The 17994-nt window shown below is 48.7% G+C and overlaps 1 protein-coding gene and 1 long non-coding RNA gene across 8 annotated transcripts in view; one reads left to right on the forward strand and one right to left on the reverse strand.

Annotated features, from left to right (window-relative positions):
- Nucleotides 1–14551, reverse strand: part of LOC112654296 (uncharacterized) — a 38998-nt gene extending 24447 nt beyond the window's left edge. The window contains exons 1-3 of one of the 3 annotated variants that reach the window (XR_003132913.3): nt 14278–14551; nt 10318–10421; nt 8959–9066 (exon numbers count right to left, since the gene is read on the reverse strand). This is a non-coding gene — a long non-coding RNA (uncharacterized LOC112654296). Of the gene's footprint in view, nt 1–4842; nt 5275–8958; nt 9067–10317; nt 10686–14277 lie in introns of those variants that run through there. The other 2 variants (XR_007402278.1, XR_007402277.1) reach the window with 2 other exon arrangements.
- The window catches only part of STAB2 (stabilin 2), a 140703-nt gene continuing 128391 nt past the window's right edge, over nt 5683–17994 (forward strand). For 2 of the 5 annotated variants that reach the window (XR_003132910.3, XM_049094135.1), the window contains exons 1-3: nt 5683–5962; nt 8927–9060; nt 10997–11112. Coding sequence is in view for 4 of the 5 variants with exons in the window: in XM_049094135.1 (XP_048950092.1) it covers nt 5885–5962; nt 8927–9060; nt 10997–11112 (328 nt within the window). In the remaining variant the exon portion in view is untranslated. The remainder of the gene's footprint in view (nt 5963–8926; nt 9061–10996; nt 11113–17994) is intronic. The other 3 variants (XM_049094134.1, XM_049094133.1, XM_025438673.3) reach the window with 3 other exon arrangements.

The raw sequence follows: 17994 nt of genomic DNA on the forward strand, positions 1-17994 counted from the left end.
CATGGCATTTCTGTTGAATTATCTAAACTGCTTATCAATGTAGCTGAAAAAATGTCACTCCCATAAGTTACTCTGTCAATCATTAGTGCACATCAAGCTGTAGCCCAAATATTTGGGATATATCAGTTAACTAGACAGAAAAAACTACCTGCCCTTAATGAGCCTATATTCCAAGTATAGTAAACTTATACTAAGTATAGCCAACAGGCAAATTATCGGGCAGCTTAAAACATGATACATACCAAAGGAGAGGAAAAGGATCAGGACAAGAAGCGGGAGGGGTGCACACTGTAGTGTCCATAGAGTAATCTGCGCAGGTCTTATGGAGACAGTGGGTTTGAACTAGGCCTGTGGGAAATGTAGGTGTTAGCTAAGTGTGTCTCAGGGAATATCATCCCAGGCCTAGACAGGCCACGAAGGTAGAGGCATGACTGGCTTCACCACACACTCTGGGGGGCTGGTTTGGTCCCTGATCCTGGACTCTGGCTAAGATCTTCTCCATGCAATAGAGAGCCTTGATCCACCGGGTCTAGCCGTGTTGCGTTATGCCGTGCATGACAAGACCAGTAGACGGTGCAGCAGACTGTTCGGAATGGGCAACCCAGCCCCTGGTCTAGTCCGACTATGTCTGTGGTTAATCTCAACCACATTCTTCACACCGGTTCTTCAAGACTTCTGTAACCATGGCTTTCTTCCGATTTCATAACTGACAGCACCCAATTCAGTTCAACATTTTTGTGATTGACTTAGACGAACCACAGATAATCTACTCACGAGCTCAGGAATCAGGTATCAGAATGGTGGTCCACCCTAAGAGGCAGATGAAATGAGAGTATCTGGCATCTGTTACTACTTCATACTGATTGACTGACCCTTTATGCCTCATTTTCACATCTACAAAATCAAAATACCTCCCCTTGCCAAGTCTAGTTCACAAGGTCTAAATAAGGTTTAAGTGAGGTACTACATGCAAAGGTGTGGTCCAAGCTATAATGCACAGTGCAGCATGCCTCATCCACCTCCTGTCCCCAGCCCAGTATAGCGTCTGCTGTTCCCTATGTTTGTTGAATAAATGAATAGGTAAAGCGACACTTACAGTGTGATAGCAATCGAGAAAAAAAGATCATCCTGTTAGGTATGACTCATGTCTACACAACCAAGGTAAAGATAAGTATTTGGGACAGCTTTCTATATGAATCATGCCAATTGAAATATAATTTAGACTTTCACTTGAGGACTTTTTAAACAGAAGTTATTTCAAAACATGATAAAAAAAAAAAGTATAGACTCCTCTCAATTTAAGTCCTTGGATATGTTAAAAACACAAGTTAGTCTTACCCAAGGCAGTGAGGGAAGAAGGCCAATGAAAAAAAAGAGTTCAAAAAAAATCTTTTTAATAAAAAAGAAAAAAAAAAGAGTTCAGTATTACTTAGCAGATCAACATAAGAAAGAGATGGTTTTTTTAAGTGAAGACCAACATGGGTTCCTCTTTAATTATTTGCTGGTTTGGAATATGAGTAGCTGTTGAACTGTTTTAATGTCACAATAAGATGTAAAGGAAACAGGAAGTATTTTGTACTGTAGCCAAGATGTTTCAGGGGCCAAAGTCCTGCCCCACGAGTAGTACTGCACCCACGCAAAAACGTCCAGGTGCATGGAGCCCCAAACTATTCGTTCAATAAAACCAGATTCCATTGAAAATGCTTACCCTGCATGAAAACCACACCCTCAAGTGGAAGGCTCTGTCTCTTCTCCTGGGGCACTACCTTTAATGGTAAAACTGAGATTTAATAGCTTGGACCGAGCTTTGGTTAGTCCTGCTCGCCCCCCTTGGCCCTCGCGTCAAGTCATCAGCAGCACATTAGGCAGGGAGGATGTAATGCGGACAGCACACATCTCCAGACCACTCCCGCTGATTCCTGCTACTGAAAGTCTTCAGGGACGTATGGTTATTTTCCCTTTACTGAATGAAAATCCATAAAGGTGAAAAATTCTAGGAGGTGTTCGATTTGTGGACATATGTGAAGCAGTGGTTTCAGCTTTCTAAATCCGTGCTCAAGGAAGAGCAAAACCTAAGTGCTGTCTTGTGGCCATTTCCTCTTATTTCTGGCAAAAACTGAATGAAACCTGAATTCTAACCAGAAAATCAATCTTGGACCCCAATTTCTGCTCTTTTTTCCAGAGAAGCAAAAAAATACATCCCCCCGATGTGAACGGCCAAGTCCTTCCTACTTCAGAAACATAAAGTCTTGCCCAGTGGGCCACCACACAAGGTCCGTAAGGACCTGGCTCAGATCCAAGAACCCAAGTGGGTGATGTGAATGCCTGGCATTAGCTCTGACTCCACACCACCTGGGTTCAGGTGCCTGCTCTGCCACTTACCAGCCTTGTGACCTTAGACAAGTCATGCCACTTCTCTCTGCCTCAGTCTCCTCATCTGCAAAGTGGGGATAAGATGATGATACCACTTATGTCATTGGCTTGTGCGGAAGATTAAGTAAATCTGGCTAAATATTTTTAAAACGCCCAGTGTGTATAGAAGCTGTAAAAGCCTGGGTTGTTGATGAGGAGGAAGAGGAGGAGGACAATGGTGGTGACAGTGACAATGATGGTCAAGACGATGACTCCTTTGTTGGCATGCTTCTCAAGCACACATGAGACACTCTGTTACTCAAAGTGACCAAGGGCTGGCATCTTGGTAGTGGCTGGCATGACGTGGAGCTAGACACCAACAACCCAAACCCTGGGACCACAGACGGTGCTCGACTGTCACCAGAGAGGCCTTGGCCCCAGTGTGGTGATGCTGATTCCAATCAGGGACAGAATTTTTTCACTGCAGAGGAAACCAGCATCTCTTGAGTCTCTACACCAAAGACAAACGACAGGAGCAGAGGGGGTGAGTGCTCACCGAGAGGACGGAACAGGAGGCCATGAGAGCATAGAGAGGCCACCCCGGGGGGAGGCAGGCCACCCTCGCAGCATGACAGGGGATGCTGGAGAGAGCTAGGTGCCTGAGCAACATCGCTGATCAAACACCCTTGCCCCAGATGACTCTGGACGCTGACACACAGCCACCAGAAAAGGAACACGGGTGGCCTCTGAGGGGTGATGCCCCACTGAGAGAGGGCACATGGGTTTGCAGAACTGGGGCAACTCAGGGCAGAGGAGACTCAGACCCATGTCGAGCGACCCCGGGGGAAGAGCAGAGATGTGTGTAGCTGCCACGATGAGCAGCAGCTCTCCCCCTCTTCACTGTATGAGAGTGATGGACGGGGGTACACAGCACCCACTCTGCAACGGCGCTGGCCCAGCACTGTGCTTGTTAACACCGGACAGTGGCGGCAGAGTTTTTAGATGACTTGAAGGCCCTCTGTCCATAGCCATCAAATCAGCTTAATGGGGAGAAAAGTAATTTAAAAACTATTCAGATAATGTCTAAGCAAAGCCATGTAAGTTATATGTATCTTTAATGCAACTAATTAATGACGTATGTGAACAAGTCCTAGACTGTAGAGTCCCCATGGCCACCGGCAGGCTGACTTCTATTTCCCAGCAACTTAAAAATAGAATATTCAATAGGCTAAAATCTCTCTCTGACAGTGTTTCTCCGAGAGGGATCAATAGAACACCGGATCTGGAGGTTTAGTTTGCAAGGAGAGGAAGCATTTCTTGGTCTTAATTAAAAAGATTTTTAGAAAAGAAGGAAAATCCTGCTTTAAGCAAAGTTGAACTTGGTTTTGTCACTTGGTTTTGTCACGTTGTGCGTTACTGCAGGACTTCTCAGGACCTCTAATGGGCCAACCAGCATGGTCCATCCATGAGAAAGGGGTGTTAAGGGCAGGGTTTTCCAAATCATCTAAGGAGAGATTCCCACCCCCACCCCCACCTCCAGCCCTCCTGCAGCATCGCCCAGAACTATTCTAGGAAATGCAAGTAAGGGCTCATGTTATTTCCCCGGGGATCAAGCCCACACCAAGCCCCAGGTATTTATTCATGTGCCCCAGAGAGAAAAAGATCAGAAGCCTCCAAGTTCCCTCCGTCGTGCCAGGGAAAGTCAAGGCAGCGCACCCTCCATGGCAGGTAAGCCCCAGAATGACCTTGTCTTCACTCGGCGATTGTCTGTCTCCCCCTAAGAACAGTCCACGCGAGCAGCACCAGGAAAGCCTTGAAAAACTAGGCGCTCCAGGGCCCTGCAGCCAGGGGTCCTGATTGGGCAGCTCTGAACAGGGGTCGGGCCCCAGGAGTCTCCACTGAACGCAGGGGCCCTAAGCACATCCCCAGGGGGCTCCATCCACTCAGACCCTGGGCTAGCCTCAGATGGCCCGTCTGCGCGGGAGCCTCTTGGGTGGTTGGTCCTACAGTCCTACAGTGTCCTGCTGTTTCCAAAATGCAAGGAGGGGAAGGCTGCGGGGAGGGGTTGGGATGACGTCAGCACACCTGGCGTCAGTACCACCGGAGCCTCTCGGTTAACTCGGTGCCGGGGGACGGCCCCCTGTGCTGTCCTGTTGACGAGCCCACCTTTGTCCCTTCTGGTTCTGAGCCTCACACTCTCCCACTGGGTCCCTCAAGTGCGCCGCACACTCCCTGTCTGGGCACAGCAGGAAGGGAAGGCTGGGTGCCCACCTGCTAGCTGTGGGATCTCAGAAAAGCTGCCGAGCCTCTCTGCCTCCGTTTCCTTACCTGTACGGTGGGGAATAACAATAATAACAATCCCAAGTATTTCTCCAAGAGCTGTGAGGCTTGGGAAGGGTGATCCTCGGGGAAGTCACCCTAATGACTAGCGTGTAGTAAAGTTCTCAACAAGTGTTGACCATTACTGTTTGTTTCTTTTCTTTTTTTTTCTTTTTAAAGATTTATTTATCTATTCAGAGGAGGGGAGGAGGAGAGGCAGAGACACAGGCAGAGGGAGAAGCAGGCTCCATGCAGGAAGGCCGACGTGGGACCTGATCCCCGGTCTCCAGGACCACACCCCAGGCTGCAGGCGGCGCTACACCGCCGTGCCACTGGGGGTGCCCTCTGTTCGTTTTTCTTACTTGCAGCTGCAGGTAGGTCTGTGCCCTGGGATCTCAGGGGCTCAGAGTCAAGGAAGGCTGGCACCCCCGGCCTCAAGGAATTCACCACGGGGCATGGGCTACAGACACATGGACGCACGGACAGTGACAGATACGACTGGACTTCCGCAGTGTTATATGCAAAATGCTGGGAGAATTTCCGAGTGGTGTTGGAGGGGCAGAGCAGCAAGGCTTCCTGTGAGAGGCGGCATTCGATCTGGGCCTCAAAGGGGGAAACAAGACCTACAGGTGTGATGTTTTGTTAGGACAAGACATGGAAGAGGGAAGGGGGTGAGCTGGAGTCCCAGCCACAGGCACTGCAGGGATAGGCTGTGGCAGTGGTTGCAGGCCACCAAGGAGGCCGCCTCCCTGTCCTAGGTGATGGCCCCAAGCTTCTGCAGCGTCCCTCTGTGGGACCCCCGGCTCGTGGGCGCCCCAACGCTGGCAGTGGGGCCGGCAGCCGGCTCGGAACTGTGCACTCAGAGGCAGGCCTGCAGTTTGCCACCAGGGGCCATACGGTTGGCAGGCCGTGGGCAGAGGAGGCGGGACCGAAGGGGGACGGCAGCATGGCCGGGGCAGGGGCTTGCTCTGCGCCTTGGCCCGGCAGGATATCCTGTCATTCAGCCGGGACGCATATAGGGGGAGCGGCCGTGTCCCGCGGCCCCTGGCTTTGCACCTTCCCTTCCTGGAGGCGGGCCTCACGTGCCAGCGGCCTCAGTCCGGGCTTGGGAGCCCACACGGACACGAGAGACCTCCCGGGGAGTCCGGCCCGCTCCGCGGCAGGAGCTCACACGCGGTGACAGGTGGCCGGCACCAGGGCCGTGGCTCTCGTCATGCCGCGGGGTCTCGCAGCGTTCCTTCTCGGGCTGCTCGTGGCCGGCGTGGGCTCCCCACCTGAAGCGGCAGGACAGGTGAGGTGACGCCTGCAAGGCCTTCCTCTTCATGTCCGTATGTGCGCAAAGCTTTCGGTCTGTGCTGGGTACGAACTCCGGTGTGGACCCCATCAGATGGGGGTAGGCAGGCAGGAGGGGACCCCACGGGGCTGCACCATGTCTCTGAAGGGGTTCGTCCCCGCTGGCTCGGCTCCGAGCCCAGCCTCCCCCGCCGGGACCTCTGGCGTGGGTGCCACCCTCCTTCCTCCCACGGCACATGTTGGCACCCGGGGGGTCTTATGGCTGCTGCTCTCTTTTCCTTTATCTTCATAGTCTCATCACCGCGAATCCCCCCTCGCATCATTGTGAGCATAGGAAATAGCAGTGGTTGAAGAGGGATGAGTAGAGAGACGTTCTGGCCAGTTCCGGGCGGGTGATGTCTGCTGGACAAACACGGCGGTAACGGGAACTTCCACAGGTTGTGGTGCAAGCACCCCGGGCCGTGTGCCAGCTGCGCGGGGGCAGGCGCCGCGAGATCCCCAGGGGCACAGGCCGGGTGCCGGGGTGCAGCGGGGCCCTCTGGGGATCCTTTCAAAATGCATCTCGCGAGGCATGATTTCTGCTTCATCAGTAACGAGACATGAACACAGTGCTGCACCTGTGCCGGGCGAGCTTTCGCCCACACAGGCCTGATGCCAGTGGCCGAATTAGGGATAATGTTTTTCCTGAAAATGCCAGAAGACAACTGACGGTCGGGTGCTCCAGCTTAGGGGACGGGGACCACTGAGCTGGAACCAGGGCCCTCACTTGTTTGACGGCTGTTTCTGAGGCCCCATCCCGGTGCCCCCAGCCAGCTAGCGGGTCAAGCTGAGCACATTAGTGTCCCTGGACTTTAGTTTCTGCCCCGACAGTGCTCCCCACGCAGCCCATCACCACCTCAGCGTCAGAGAGGGCTTGCTTAGGCCAGAAATCACAGCTTGACCAGGTTTTGAGGCTGAGTTTGCTTTTCAGAGGAGACCGTTGGAGAGAGAAAATGAACCATTTTATTTGAAAAGGACAATTTGAAAGTCAAGACATTTCTTGAAAAGGGAGTATGAAATCTGACCTTTGGGGAAAGACAAGAAAAAGTAATGTCCTTCCGTACACTTATCTAAGTGGGAAAGCCTACTACAAAGAAAATCCTTTTAAAAAATCTGGAGGCTCTATGATCCCTAAAGGGAGTTGATTCAAATTGCCGCTGAGGGTGGCTTTTTTTTTTTTAAATAATAAATTTATTTTTTATTGGTGTTCAATTTGCCAACATACAGAATAACTGAGGGTGGCTTTTATTGTTATTCTACAGCAAGCCTTCCAGGGCTGTTTTGGTTCCTAACAACCACAAAGTAAAGCTGCCCCTTTTGTTTCTCTGTACCAGCGGGTAGGGAGGAGGGCTAGCCCACCCAGGAGTCAGAAGACCATGAACTTTGCGAGTCACTGAAGCTCCCCTCCCCTCAGCATCCTCCCCCCCACGTGGACATGGTGAATCTGTCCTGCTGGTCTTTGACACCAGCAAGACTGCATAAGATGATGCCCTCAGGAGTGTGTGCGACCATAAGGTTCCCTGCAAAAATAAGATTTCTTCTTATTCAGCCTTTATGCCTTTTAGTAAACTCAGAAATATTTAGGACATTCCCACTATCCCTACCAGTGCCAGGCTCAGCTGTTTGGGGATAGGGGCGAGTAAAGAGAGACATGATCCTTTCCCACAAGGGTTTTCTGAACAGGAAGCAAAGACAAGATGTATCCTACTGGCCAGCAACACACAGGGTAGGAGTTGAAGCGAGGAAAAGAGATAGATATGGTTTTAGGGAAGTGGTGTGGCCCGTGGGGCCCTGAAGAGTGAAGCGTGGTGGGTAGGGGGAGAGGCTAGCACACTCCTACCAGGAGAGGCAACAAGCCAAACACAGGGGGCGGGCAGGGTGGAGAAGCAGGGGAGGAGCGCAGGAGAGTTCAGCGCCTACGACCTTCCAGGTCCCTGCCAGGCAACTTGCACATATCACACCGTGTAAGGGTCTCTGCAAGCTGGGGTGTGCAGTCACCGTCTCCGCATTGCAGGGCATGGAATTAATTCACGACTGTGCACTAGCCACGTACACAGCCTGATCCCAGGCTCAGGTCTCCAGACTCCCTGATTCAGCCTTTCTTCCTGGTACGAAGCTGCTGCTTCCTAAGCTTGATGGGAAATGAGGGAGACTTGAGGAAGGACCAAATCCACTTGGGAGGATCAGCATCAACATCATGGATGATGAGGGATCCTGGAGACGGGGCCAAAGTGGGTCTGCAGCACCTGAGTTTCCACCACCTGATGGTGCTGAGCAACTGTTTCTAGTGTGTTTGCTGTGTTTCCTACAACTCATTCAACCCACAGATATTTACTGAGAGCTCCTATGCACCACACACCGTTCTAGGTGCTTAGGGTACCATCAAGGACAAAACAGAAAAAGGTCACTGCCCCTTGGAGGCCCATATTCTAGCTGAATTATAATCAAAAGATTTCAGACAATCTTTTGAAGCAGGAAATACATGCTTCACAGCAGTTAGCACCCAGACTGGGCTGTTTCTGTAGAATCCATGGGAAAGAACATTCTTGATCTACAACCAAGTGACCCTAAGTAACTGCTTTAAAGTTTTCCCATTTGGAAAATGTACAATATATTTCAGATTTCCCATTGGGTACGTGTGTGTAATGACACGACCATGCTTTGCTGAATTCTAGACCACAGATCAATGACGGCAAGTAGGTGGTGCCAGGGGCCGCCTTCCCACCCGCTGCCATAGCAGGCATTGCCTGATGATCCCAACACTCCTTCTAAATAAGGTTGAGAGGGACAGGCCAGTCATCACCAACCCATCTTGTTGCCATCCCTGTCATTCCGTGGACATGAAGCTGATGGGTGGGGAACGTTGACCAACCCAGGCTCTACTAATGAGACTTGATTTTTTTTTTTTTTTATGTTTTCACAGGCAAATAGATGCGATAAGAAATCTCTGCTTACCATTAGGACCGAGTGCCAATCCTGCTCACTCAACTTGGGAATTAACTGCCCAGACGGCTACACCAAAGTTACCAATGGCTCCATGGGGGTCCGAGACTGCAGGTACTCCTGAGAAAACAAGCGTGCTCAAGTCTTGCAATTTAAGGGGTTTGTGAAGCCAAATTGAAACTTCCCATCTCAAAAACTGCAAAGCATTTCCATGATTTTCCCTTATTCTAAGACTTCATTCGGTCCAAACTTAAATAACTCACAATTAACCACCTTGAATCTAAAAAATATACTTTTGATTCACATTTTAATACAAAATTGACCAAATTGCATTACACATAAACATTTTCCCTTCATCTTGCCCTTCTTTATTTTGAAAATCTGGGTTTTGTTTCATTTGGGAAGGCTTCCAGCCAGAACATGGACTGAAAAGCGAGGGGTCTGACAGTCATCTTACAAGCTAGCTGAGGACCCTGATACTAATTAGAACCTAAAGAAGGACGACAAAGGAATTGCAGCTTCATGCGTTTTATATGAGGATGGCCTTTCTGAAATCCTCTTCTGGTTCAAAACTCTCATAATTCAAGGCAGAGCCTCACAAAGGATGGAGGAAGCAGTTTCCCTCAGAGCTAATAGAAGTGGCACCCACCTCGAATGTAAACACCACGTTTTATGTACTCAGTCTACTAACTTAGACATTAGATGGGTCGAAATGAGTTAATTCCTAATTCAGTGATGAAGATCAGTACCATTTCTTATTTTGTGTAAAATAAGAATGGAACACTGTCATGTCACACTATTCTAAATTCACGTTTGCTTAATGTGACCCCAGTAGATTCTAAAACCAAGGTCATAAGTTTAAATAAAAGGTTCTAAATACTACCTGACCTAGAATTAGCAAGCGTATGTGATAGTTGACCAGTCGGCGACCACAGCAGGCATACATTTGTGGCCAGATCCTCTTAAGTGTATGGAGGGACGTATGGTTCACAGTGAAAATTATGTGGTGACTTTTACGAGGGGTTTTTTTTGTACTGGCTACTTTTTTTTCCCAGCAAGGTGGATACTCAGATATATGCTCCCCACCTCACCATCCCCCTCCAATACACACACACACAGACACACACAGACACAGGTGGGGTTACTGCACTCATGCTCTCTGTTTTAGAATTGAGGGCTTTGATCTGTCATCCTTTTATGATGAAATAAATCCACAATTGGCTCTTGAGGCAACATGTGGTCCTGCCCTCTGCTCTTCCTCCTCCCATCTTTGTGAAGAGACGCCCCCACCAGTATTCTCAAGCCTTCAGGGGAATTGTCTACTCTGTCTCCAACTTGACTGCCCATAAAGCCAGTAGCCCAGGGACTCACCATCACACGATTCCTGACAGGCCTCGTTGAGAGAAACGATACCCACGGAGGATCGTCTCCAGATAGACTAAAGTCAAATCCCAGAGTAAGCCGTCCATGATTCCCTGAGAATAGACAATGGAGTTCAGCCCCCATATACGCGCTTCTCCCAGTCTGTACCTCAGTGACATGAAAACCTTTTTAAGAAACTCATCATCACATCTCCCTTGAGGAAACTGTGGCAAATCTTGCCTGTGAATTACACCACCTCTCACAGAAATGTCAACATCTACTGTATCTGAAAAAAAAAAAAAAGTGCTGATTCTAAGCAGCAGCTGGTTTTGTTTAAAATCCAGAGATCCTTCTCACATTGGCTGAGACAGACAGGTGTGAGGTACACCCCTAGCACGTGCCTACCCTGACACCCTGACACCACCTGGTGTCTTCTAACCTCACTTGTGACATCACTGTAGACATTTCACCTTCATTTGCATTGTGCTCTGGTTTTTTCAGCCATTTCATACAATCAAAGGTCAATCATGATTAAGTTTTACTCTCCCCAGACAGCAAAGTGTATTCAATCTCTGTTTTTTCAAATAATAGGCAAGTGTAAAGGGAGACCTAAGTAAAAATCTGGGCCAACCCCACTGCCCGGAGTTAACTGTGTTGCTCTGATCATGATGTCCTCTTCCCCCACAAGGTACGCCTTCGATATCAGGAAGTACTCGCTGTATCTCCCCGGATGCCGCCATATCTGTAGGAAGGACCACGTCCAACCTCAGTGCTGTCCAGGCCACTGGGGCCCCAACTGCATGGGTAAGTGGCACAGCATCTTTCTTGGACTCTAATACTTGCTTTTCGATGTCCCATTTCACAGAAACTCGAAAGGAAGGAAGTCCGATAAAAGGAGACTGTCAGCACCTTTTTCTCGAAAGTTCCATTTCAATCTATATGTAGAAGAATCTTTCTTGCTCTGTCAGCTTTTATAAACAGATCTAAGTAGAACTTGACCTCCAGTTCAAGGTCTCTTTTTAGAGAATTCCCTTACAAGTCAGAAAAAAGGACAATTGAAAGGATATCCATTTTTATGAAAGAGATAATGGGCCATAGAGAAGATGTAAGGATGCTGGGCTACTACAACACAAGTACAATTTTCTTTAAGAAGAAATTCTACTACAGCATCTCAGAGACCACAGGTACTATTTGGTAACAAAGATAATCATCAGATCTGCTCAAAGTCTAGTCCGTAGGATGGAATGTCAAATACTACGATGGCCCGTCTCTGCCTCTCTCTCTGTGTGTCTCAGGAATAAATAAATAGAATCTTAAAAAAAAATAAATCAAACATTATTGTAGATGAAAGTACTTGACAGAGTGACACACACACACAAAAAAAAGCACTTTAATAATGTTTCAGGGGTAAATGAGAATGAATAACAGTCAACACAGACCTCGGACAGTGACAGCCAGGTTCGGTGCCATTCTGTCTTTGAGCCCTTGGTACACATGGGTGACTCCCAAACCATGGGCGGGCAGACAGGATCCCAGCCCATCCGTGGGCATCGTGCCGTCACAGTGTTCTGTGCATGGATGGGGTCGGCCTCCCATCCCCTATGGAGTGCGCACAGTTCCTTGTAGGTTCACACAGTTCCTTCTGCTGGGGCTTGAGGCCAGAGAAGCAAAGTAGGTAAAAAGCCAGAGCTGGATGGTCTTTCTACTATCCTGTCATTGGAGCAAAAGGCATGTCCCTTTATCTTCATCTTCCAAACATACCACATGTCTCCAGAGGCTTCCTTCCTTTAGCTCAGGAAAGAGATAAACACTCTACTTATATTTCACCTCTCACGTTTTGTGGCGATGACATGTGAGGTCTTGCCTATCACTTTACATTTCCACAAGGATATGGCCTTTTCCAAGCTGCTGACGTGTGTGTGAGGAAGCACCAGCTCCAGAATGGCTTTCTTTCCAAAACCGGCATGGCATCCATTCTTTTCAATGCATCAACAAATACTTCACACTTGATACTCAGTAACTTTTAAAATTGTTTTAATAGTGGCTCACTCCAGTTAGAAAATAACTCTGATCAACTCCAAAATAAAATCAGAAAACACACCAAAAAAAAAAAAAAAAAGCACAAGAAAAAACTATGCATCATCTTCTAAAATTGAGAATAAGGCATGGATTCTCACTTGGGGAGGAATATGTCATCCTGACATAAAAAAGGTGTTTCTACCCAGGTTTAACTGGCTTCTCCCTCATTAAAACCAGGACTGCTTTACCAGACCAGCACAGAGCTGTCTTTACTAATCAGCACAGAAACATATTTTACACATTGAGTGTGAAATGGTTGCATTTGAACAACCAGTATCCTACGTGAGAGGAATTAGATTTTTTTTTTTTTTTTGGCATTCTGGTTCTCCTGATTTTACCATAAATGCTAACTGATTTGCATAAACAACTCCAAGTAACAGAAAAGAATGTGGGCAAAGGGGTTGGTTATATAGAACCCGGGTTGTGGCCAAAACAATCCAGTTATTTCAGAGGGAAATGGTTCTGATTCTTCTTTTTCTGGGTGGTATCATCAAATCCTGCACATTTATTATTTTTCTTGGCCCTGCATTGTGTCTCTAGACCCGGTTGTGCGCTTCTTGCCATTCACCGAGCAGGTTGCAAATCATGGACTTGCATGGCCTTGTGGCCAGTCTGGCAGGTTTGTCCCCTTTGGCTTTGAGTGAGAAGGAAAGCGCCATTCACCTAAGGAGCCTGCTGTATGGCAGTGTCCCGGGGAGACTGCTTCAGCCAGAGCTGTCGGCAGCTGAGCAGGACGTGGCATGAACGCAGCACTGGGGCAGTAGCACTGCCAGGGACTGGGAGTGGGCACTGTGCTCCTGGGGGTGAGGTTACAGCCTGACACTGGCCTCTGGCTGCTGGCGACCTTATGATCTTCCTTTAAAGAAGCAGAACAGCCATGATTTGCCGACAGCTTATAATACGTGAGCCTGCAGCTGAGCCACAATCCGAGGCAGGAGGCCATGGGGGCTGCAGCCGGAGGGAGACGCGATGGGACCTGAGATCCTTGGGAATGTGCCTTACAGCAAATGCTGTACTGTCTTTTTGAGCTCAGTTGCTGAGAACATCAGTTTTACCATCTTTCTTCTTACCAGGGGCCTGAGGGGATAGCAAATGATTCGAAAGCAGGGCTAGATTGTACGCTTTTGCCTTAAAAGTTTTATTTAAAAACTGAACACGTCATTTCATACATTTTAAACTTAAACCATTCAATTCAGGACATAAAACGAGGACTCTCTGTGCCCCACACACCTGCTCTCTTTTTCCCAAAGCTCCTCCCAGGAGTGGCCCCTCTTCGGTCAAGCGCTGCCTGAGCACTGACTGTTGTGCAGCCGCACGTATCTGATAGGTCCAGTGCCTACCCCCAAGGAGCTCGCAGGGGCAGATGTGGAAAAATAATCCCCCTGTGGGGCTGGCAAGGCCCTGGGGATTCTGAGGGGCCCTGCAGCCTGCTCAAGGGCCGCAGCTACTGGTGCAGAGCCAGGCAAGAACACAGGCCTGTCCCGAGGCCCAGCATGGTTCTAACCCCCTCCTACCCCTGTCTCCCCAGTAACCACTGGTTATGCCGGGTCTGTGGCTGGGAAGGCCGCCTGCCGATCGCAGCCTGTCCCCAGGAACTTGCTGCTGTCACCATTAGCCAGGTGCCTGTCACTGCCGGGACTTTGTTCCATGACACCAGGGCTCCCCAGTCCAGTTCTGTAGCTGAGGGACGGTCACCCCCCACCCTTGCCCCTCCCCCCCAGCCCCCCACCTCCGGGCCTCCCAATACTGCACATACCATGCCCTGCTGCTGGGCCTGAGGGTCACAGCCACCTCCCCCACCCCCCCATGGAGCCATCAGTGGCACAGGACACCAGCTACATTAGCCGCACACACACAAGAAGCACTTGTACAAACTATTCATGCTTTTACCTGTGACTCACATGTAAGCGGCATCTGTGTTCCATGCGGTAAAGCTGTCCTTCAGCTGCTGCTTTGTCATCACAAAACGGAAGCAGTGGTGCCGAGGGGCCTGCCTCCGGGTGGTGCTGCGGCTCGGGTGAGCGCATGTGCAGACTCTGGGGTCCGAGGAGGCAGCAGGCGCTCAGAATAGGCTGGTTTGCACCTCTGGCCCCCGTGGTTCGAGTCACTGGCTGCCCTTCTCCCGGGGCCTGTGTCTAGCTTGGCTCCACCTTCAGGTGCTGACCTGCTGTGCTCCGGCTGTGGGGTTAAGGAAGCAAAATCTTGAGTCAGGCCTGATTGCAGTGCTCATTCCAGAACTCACCAACCACGTGGTGTTAGGCAAGTGATTTACCTCTCTGGGCCTCGATTTTCTTTTCTCTTCTTTTCTTTTTTAAGATTTTATTTATTTGAGACAGAGAGAGAGTGAGAGACAGAGAGAGAGAGAGAGAGAGACAGAGAGAGAAAGCAGGAGGGAGGAACAGGCTTCCCACTAAGCAGGGAGCCCAATGCTGGACTTGATCCCAAGACCTGAGCCCAAGGCGGATGCTCCACTGCTGAGCCCCCCGGGCTCCCCTGGGCCTCAGTGTTCTCATCTGTAACCTGGGGTTGCTGCTGCTGCTGATGATGTCAACATCAGTCTTGCCTTCCTCAGGTGTGTGAGGATAAGACCATGCGTGTAAAGGGCTTAGCAACAGTAAATGCTCACAAATGCCACCCACCTGCTAAAGACCTGATAACTAACCCTTGACGCTGGCAGCCTGGGGATGACAATGCATCCCATTGTTTGTGCAGTTCACGGCCTCTTGGCTCTATTATTTTTCTTCTCACAATTGTCTGCGGCCCCTGTCTTTTCAGGTGCCTCATGCCAAAGCAAAGGCCTGCCCTTTGGGGTGCAGGGAACATATGCCATCCCTCTGCTCAGGCTGCTCTAACCAAACCTGTGACAGTAGATGTTGATTTCTCATCACTCTGGGGCTAGAAAGTCCAAGACCAAGACACTGTGGATTTGGTCCCAGCGGAGGCTCTTGTCCCTGCCTCACAGATGGAGAGCCCTGTGTCCCCACATGGCAGAGAGAGAGAGAGAGAGAAAGAGAGAAAGAGAGAGAGGATATGCACTCTGGTCCCTCTTTCTCATCTTGTAAGGACATGAATCCCATCATGGGGCCCCCACCCTCATGACTTCATCTAAACCTAATGACTCTCCAAAGCCCCACCTCCCAATGCCATCCTGTTGGGGTTTGGGACTTTAGCATATGAACCTGGGGAGACACATTCAGTCCATGACAGTAATTACTGACCTTGGCCTTTCCCCCTGGGTCACAAGCCACTGGAGGAAGGCTAAGCCAGGATGAGGCACCTGCTAAGACAAGCCTCCCTCCCTCACAGAGTATACTCTTGAGGCCCTAGAAGCTTCCCAGGAGACAGCACACGAACACCTACCCAGCGGGTGCCTTCACCCTCTGCACAGCCAACGCAGGCCCCCATGGGCCCTAAGTAAAGCGGACTGCTTTGTTTCAGTGGGAAGTAGCTGTAGGGGCAGCTCTTCAGAGGTGAGGCTAAGACTTGGAAGCTGCTCTTAGCAGCCCCTTCCTTCCGACGGCAGCAGGAACGAAGGCCCCCTTTCTGCTCAGGCTCAATCTCATGTCGCTTTCCTATGAAAACACAAAGAGAAAGCATGAGGAGCTCTGAACACCACTGTAGGCATTCAATGAACCGAAATTAATTGCTTAATTAAATGAATGGCTTATAAAATCACGTAAGCCGTGTAAAATAGTTTTGAGCTATCCGTACAAAGAAACACGACTCTGAGCCCTTAAGGTCAGCAGGAGCTGGGTGAGAATCCTTGTCTGGCAGCCTGGGACCTTGTTAGCCATCCTCTCTCTGCCTCAGGGTCCTCTTGGCAAAACGGTGGTCTTGACACTTCCCAGAGTAAAGAGTCATAGTTATTAGTTGTGAAGCATATGTGTAACGTCCTTGGCATGTCACTCGAGGCTTAGACTGCTAATAATGATAGTAATAAAAAGAACAGCACAAAAAGGAGACAAAAACAAGACAAGTTGGTCTTTCTTTTTTTAAAGAAAAAAAAGATTGTATTTATTTATTCATAAGAGACACAGAGAGAGAGAGCCAGAGACACAGGCAGAGGGAGAAGCAGGCTCCCTGCGGGAAGCCCAATGTGGGACTCGATTCTAGGACCCTGGGGTCACACCCTGAGCTGAAGGCAGATGCTCCACTGCTGAGCCCCCCAGGCGCCCAGTTCATTCTTGCCTAATGCTAAGGGCTCAGTGTGTGAGATTCCCTCCCTTGCCCTCCCCCTCTGCCCTCTGCCCCCTGCTTGCACCCGCGCACTCACAATCTCTCTCTCTCTTCCTCCCTCTTAAATAAATAAATAAATAAATAAATAAATAAATAAATAAATAAAATCTGAAGAAGAAGAAGAAGAAGGAGAGTCCAGGATTGGATAGTCAATGTAGATTTGACCTTATGAGAAACCATCACACTGTTTTCCTTTCTTTTTTTTTTTTTTTTTTTTTTTTTTTTTTTTTTTTTTTTTTTTTTATTCATGAAAGACACAGAGAGAGGCAGAGACACAGGCAGAGGGAGAAGCAGGCTCCATGCAGGGAGCCTGACGTGGGACTCGCTCCTGGGTCTCCAGGATCACACCCTGGGCTGAAGGCGGCGCTAAACCCCTGAGCCACCCGGGGTACCCCTGTTTTCCAATGCGTATGCATCATTTTGTCTTTCTCACCAACAAAGTGGTGAGAGTTCCAATTGTCTAGCACCCTTTCTGGCACTTGATATTACCAGACTTCTAGAAAATGTTGCCATTGTGCACGATGCCATTTCATTTGCAGTCATTTTAATTTGCATCTTTTCCATGCACTTATTTGCTATTCACGTATCTTACAAGTCGTTGTTTCTAGAACATCTTGAGAGTTCCTTAAATGCTTGAGAGACAAACCCTTCATGTGATATGTGATTTTTAAATATTTCTTCACCGTCTGTGGCTTGTCTTTTCACTCTCTTAACACTAACCTTTGATGAGCAGACGTCATTAATTTTGGTGAGGTCAAGTAGATTGATTTTTCTTTTATAGATCGTGTTTTTTATGTTATATCTAGAAATCCTTGCTTAGCCTAACATCACAAAGATTTTCTTTTATCTTTTCTTCTGGAAGCTGTATAATTTTAGGTATTGTGTTTAGGTCTAGCATCCGTGGTAAGTCCATTTTTGTGGATAATTTGAGATATGGCTCAAGGTCTGTTGTTTTACATAGAGATACCTAATAATTCCAGCATCTTTTCTTGAAAAGACTATCGTCTCCCCATTGGATTGCCTCTGGACTGTTGTAGAAAATCATTTGCCCATCAATGTGTGGACTCTGTTCTGGCCCAGGGACCGGGGTGCATGTCCCTTCATCATTCCACACCCTCACAATTACTGTAACTTCACACTGAGTCCTGAAATCCGCCAGTGTAAGATCTCCAACTTAGGCGTTTTCAAAATGATCTTGGTTATTCTAGTTTCTTTGTTTTTCCACATAAAATTTAAAATCAGTTTGCCAATATCTACCTGAAAGTCCCACGAGAATTTTAACTGCAACTACATTGAATCTGTAAGTCAGATTACATAGAACTAACATATTAAAGTATTGGATCTTCTAACTCATAACCATAACCACACTGT

This window comes from Canis lupus, chromosome 15 (genome assembly GCF_003254725.2).
Source record: "Canis lupus dingo isolate Sandy chromosome 15, ASM325472v2, whole genome shotgun sequence".
In the NCBI taxonomy this organism is placed as follows: Eukaryota; Metazoa; Chordata; class Mammalia; order Carnivora; family Canidae; genus Canis; species Canis lupus.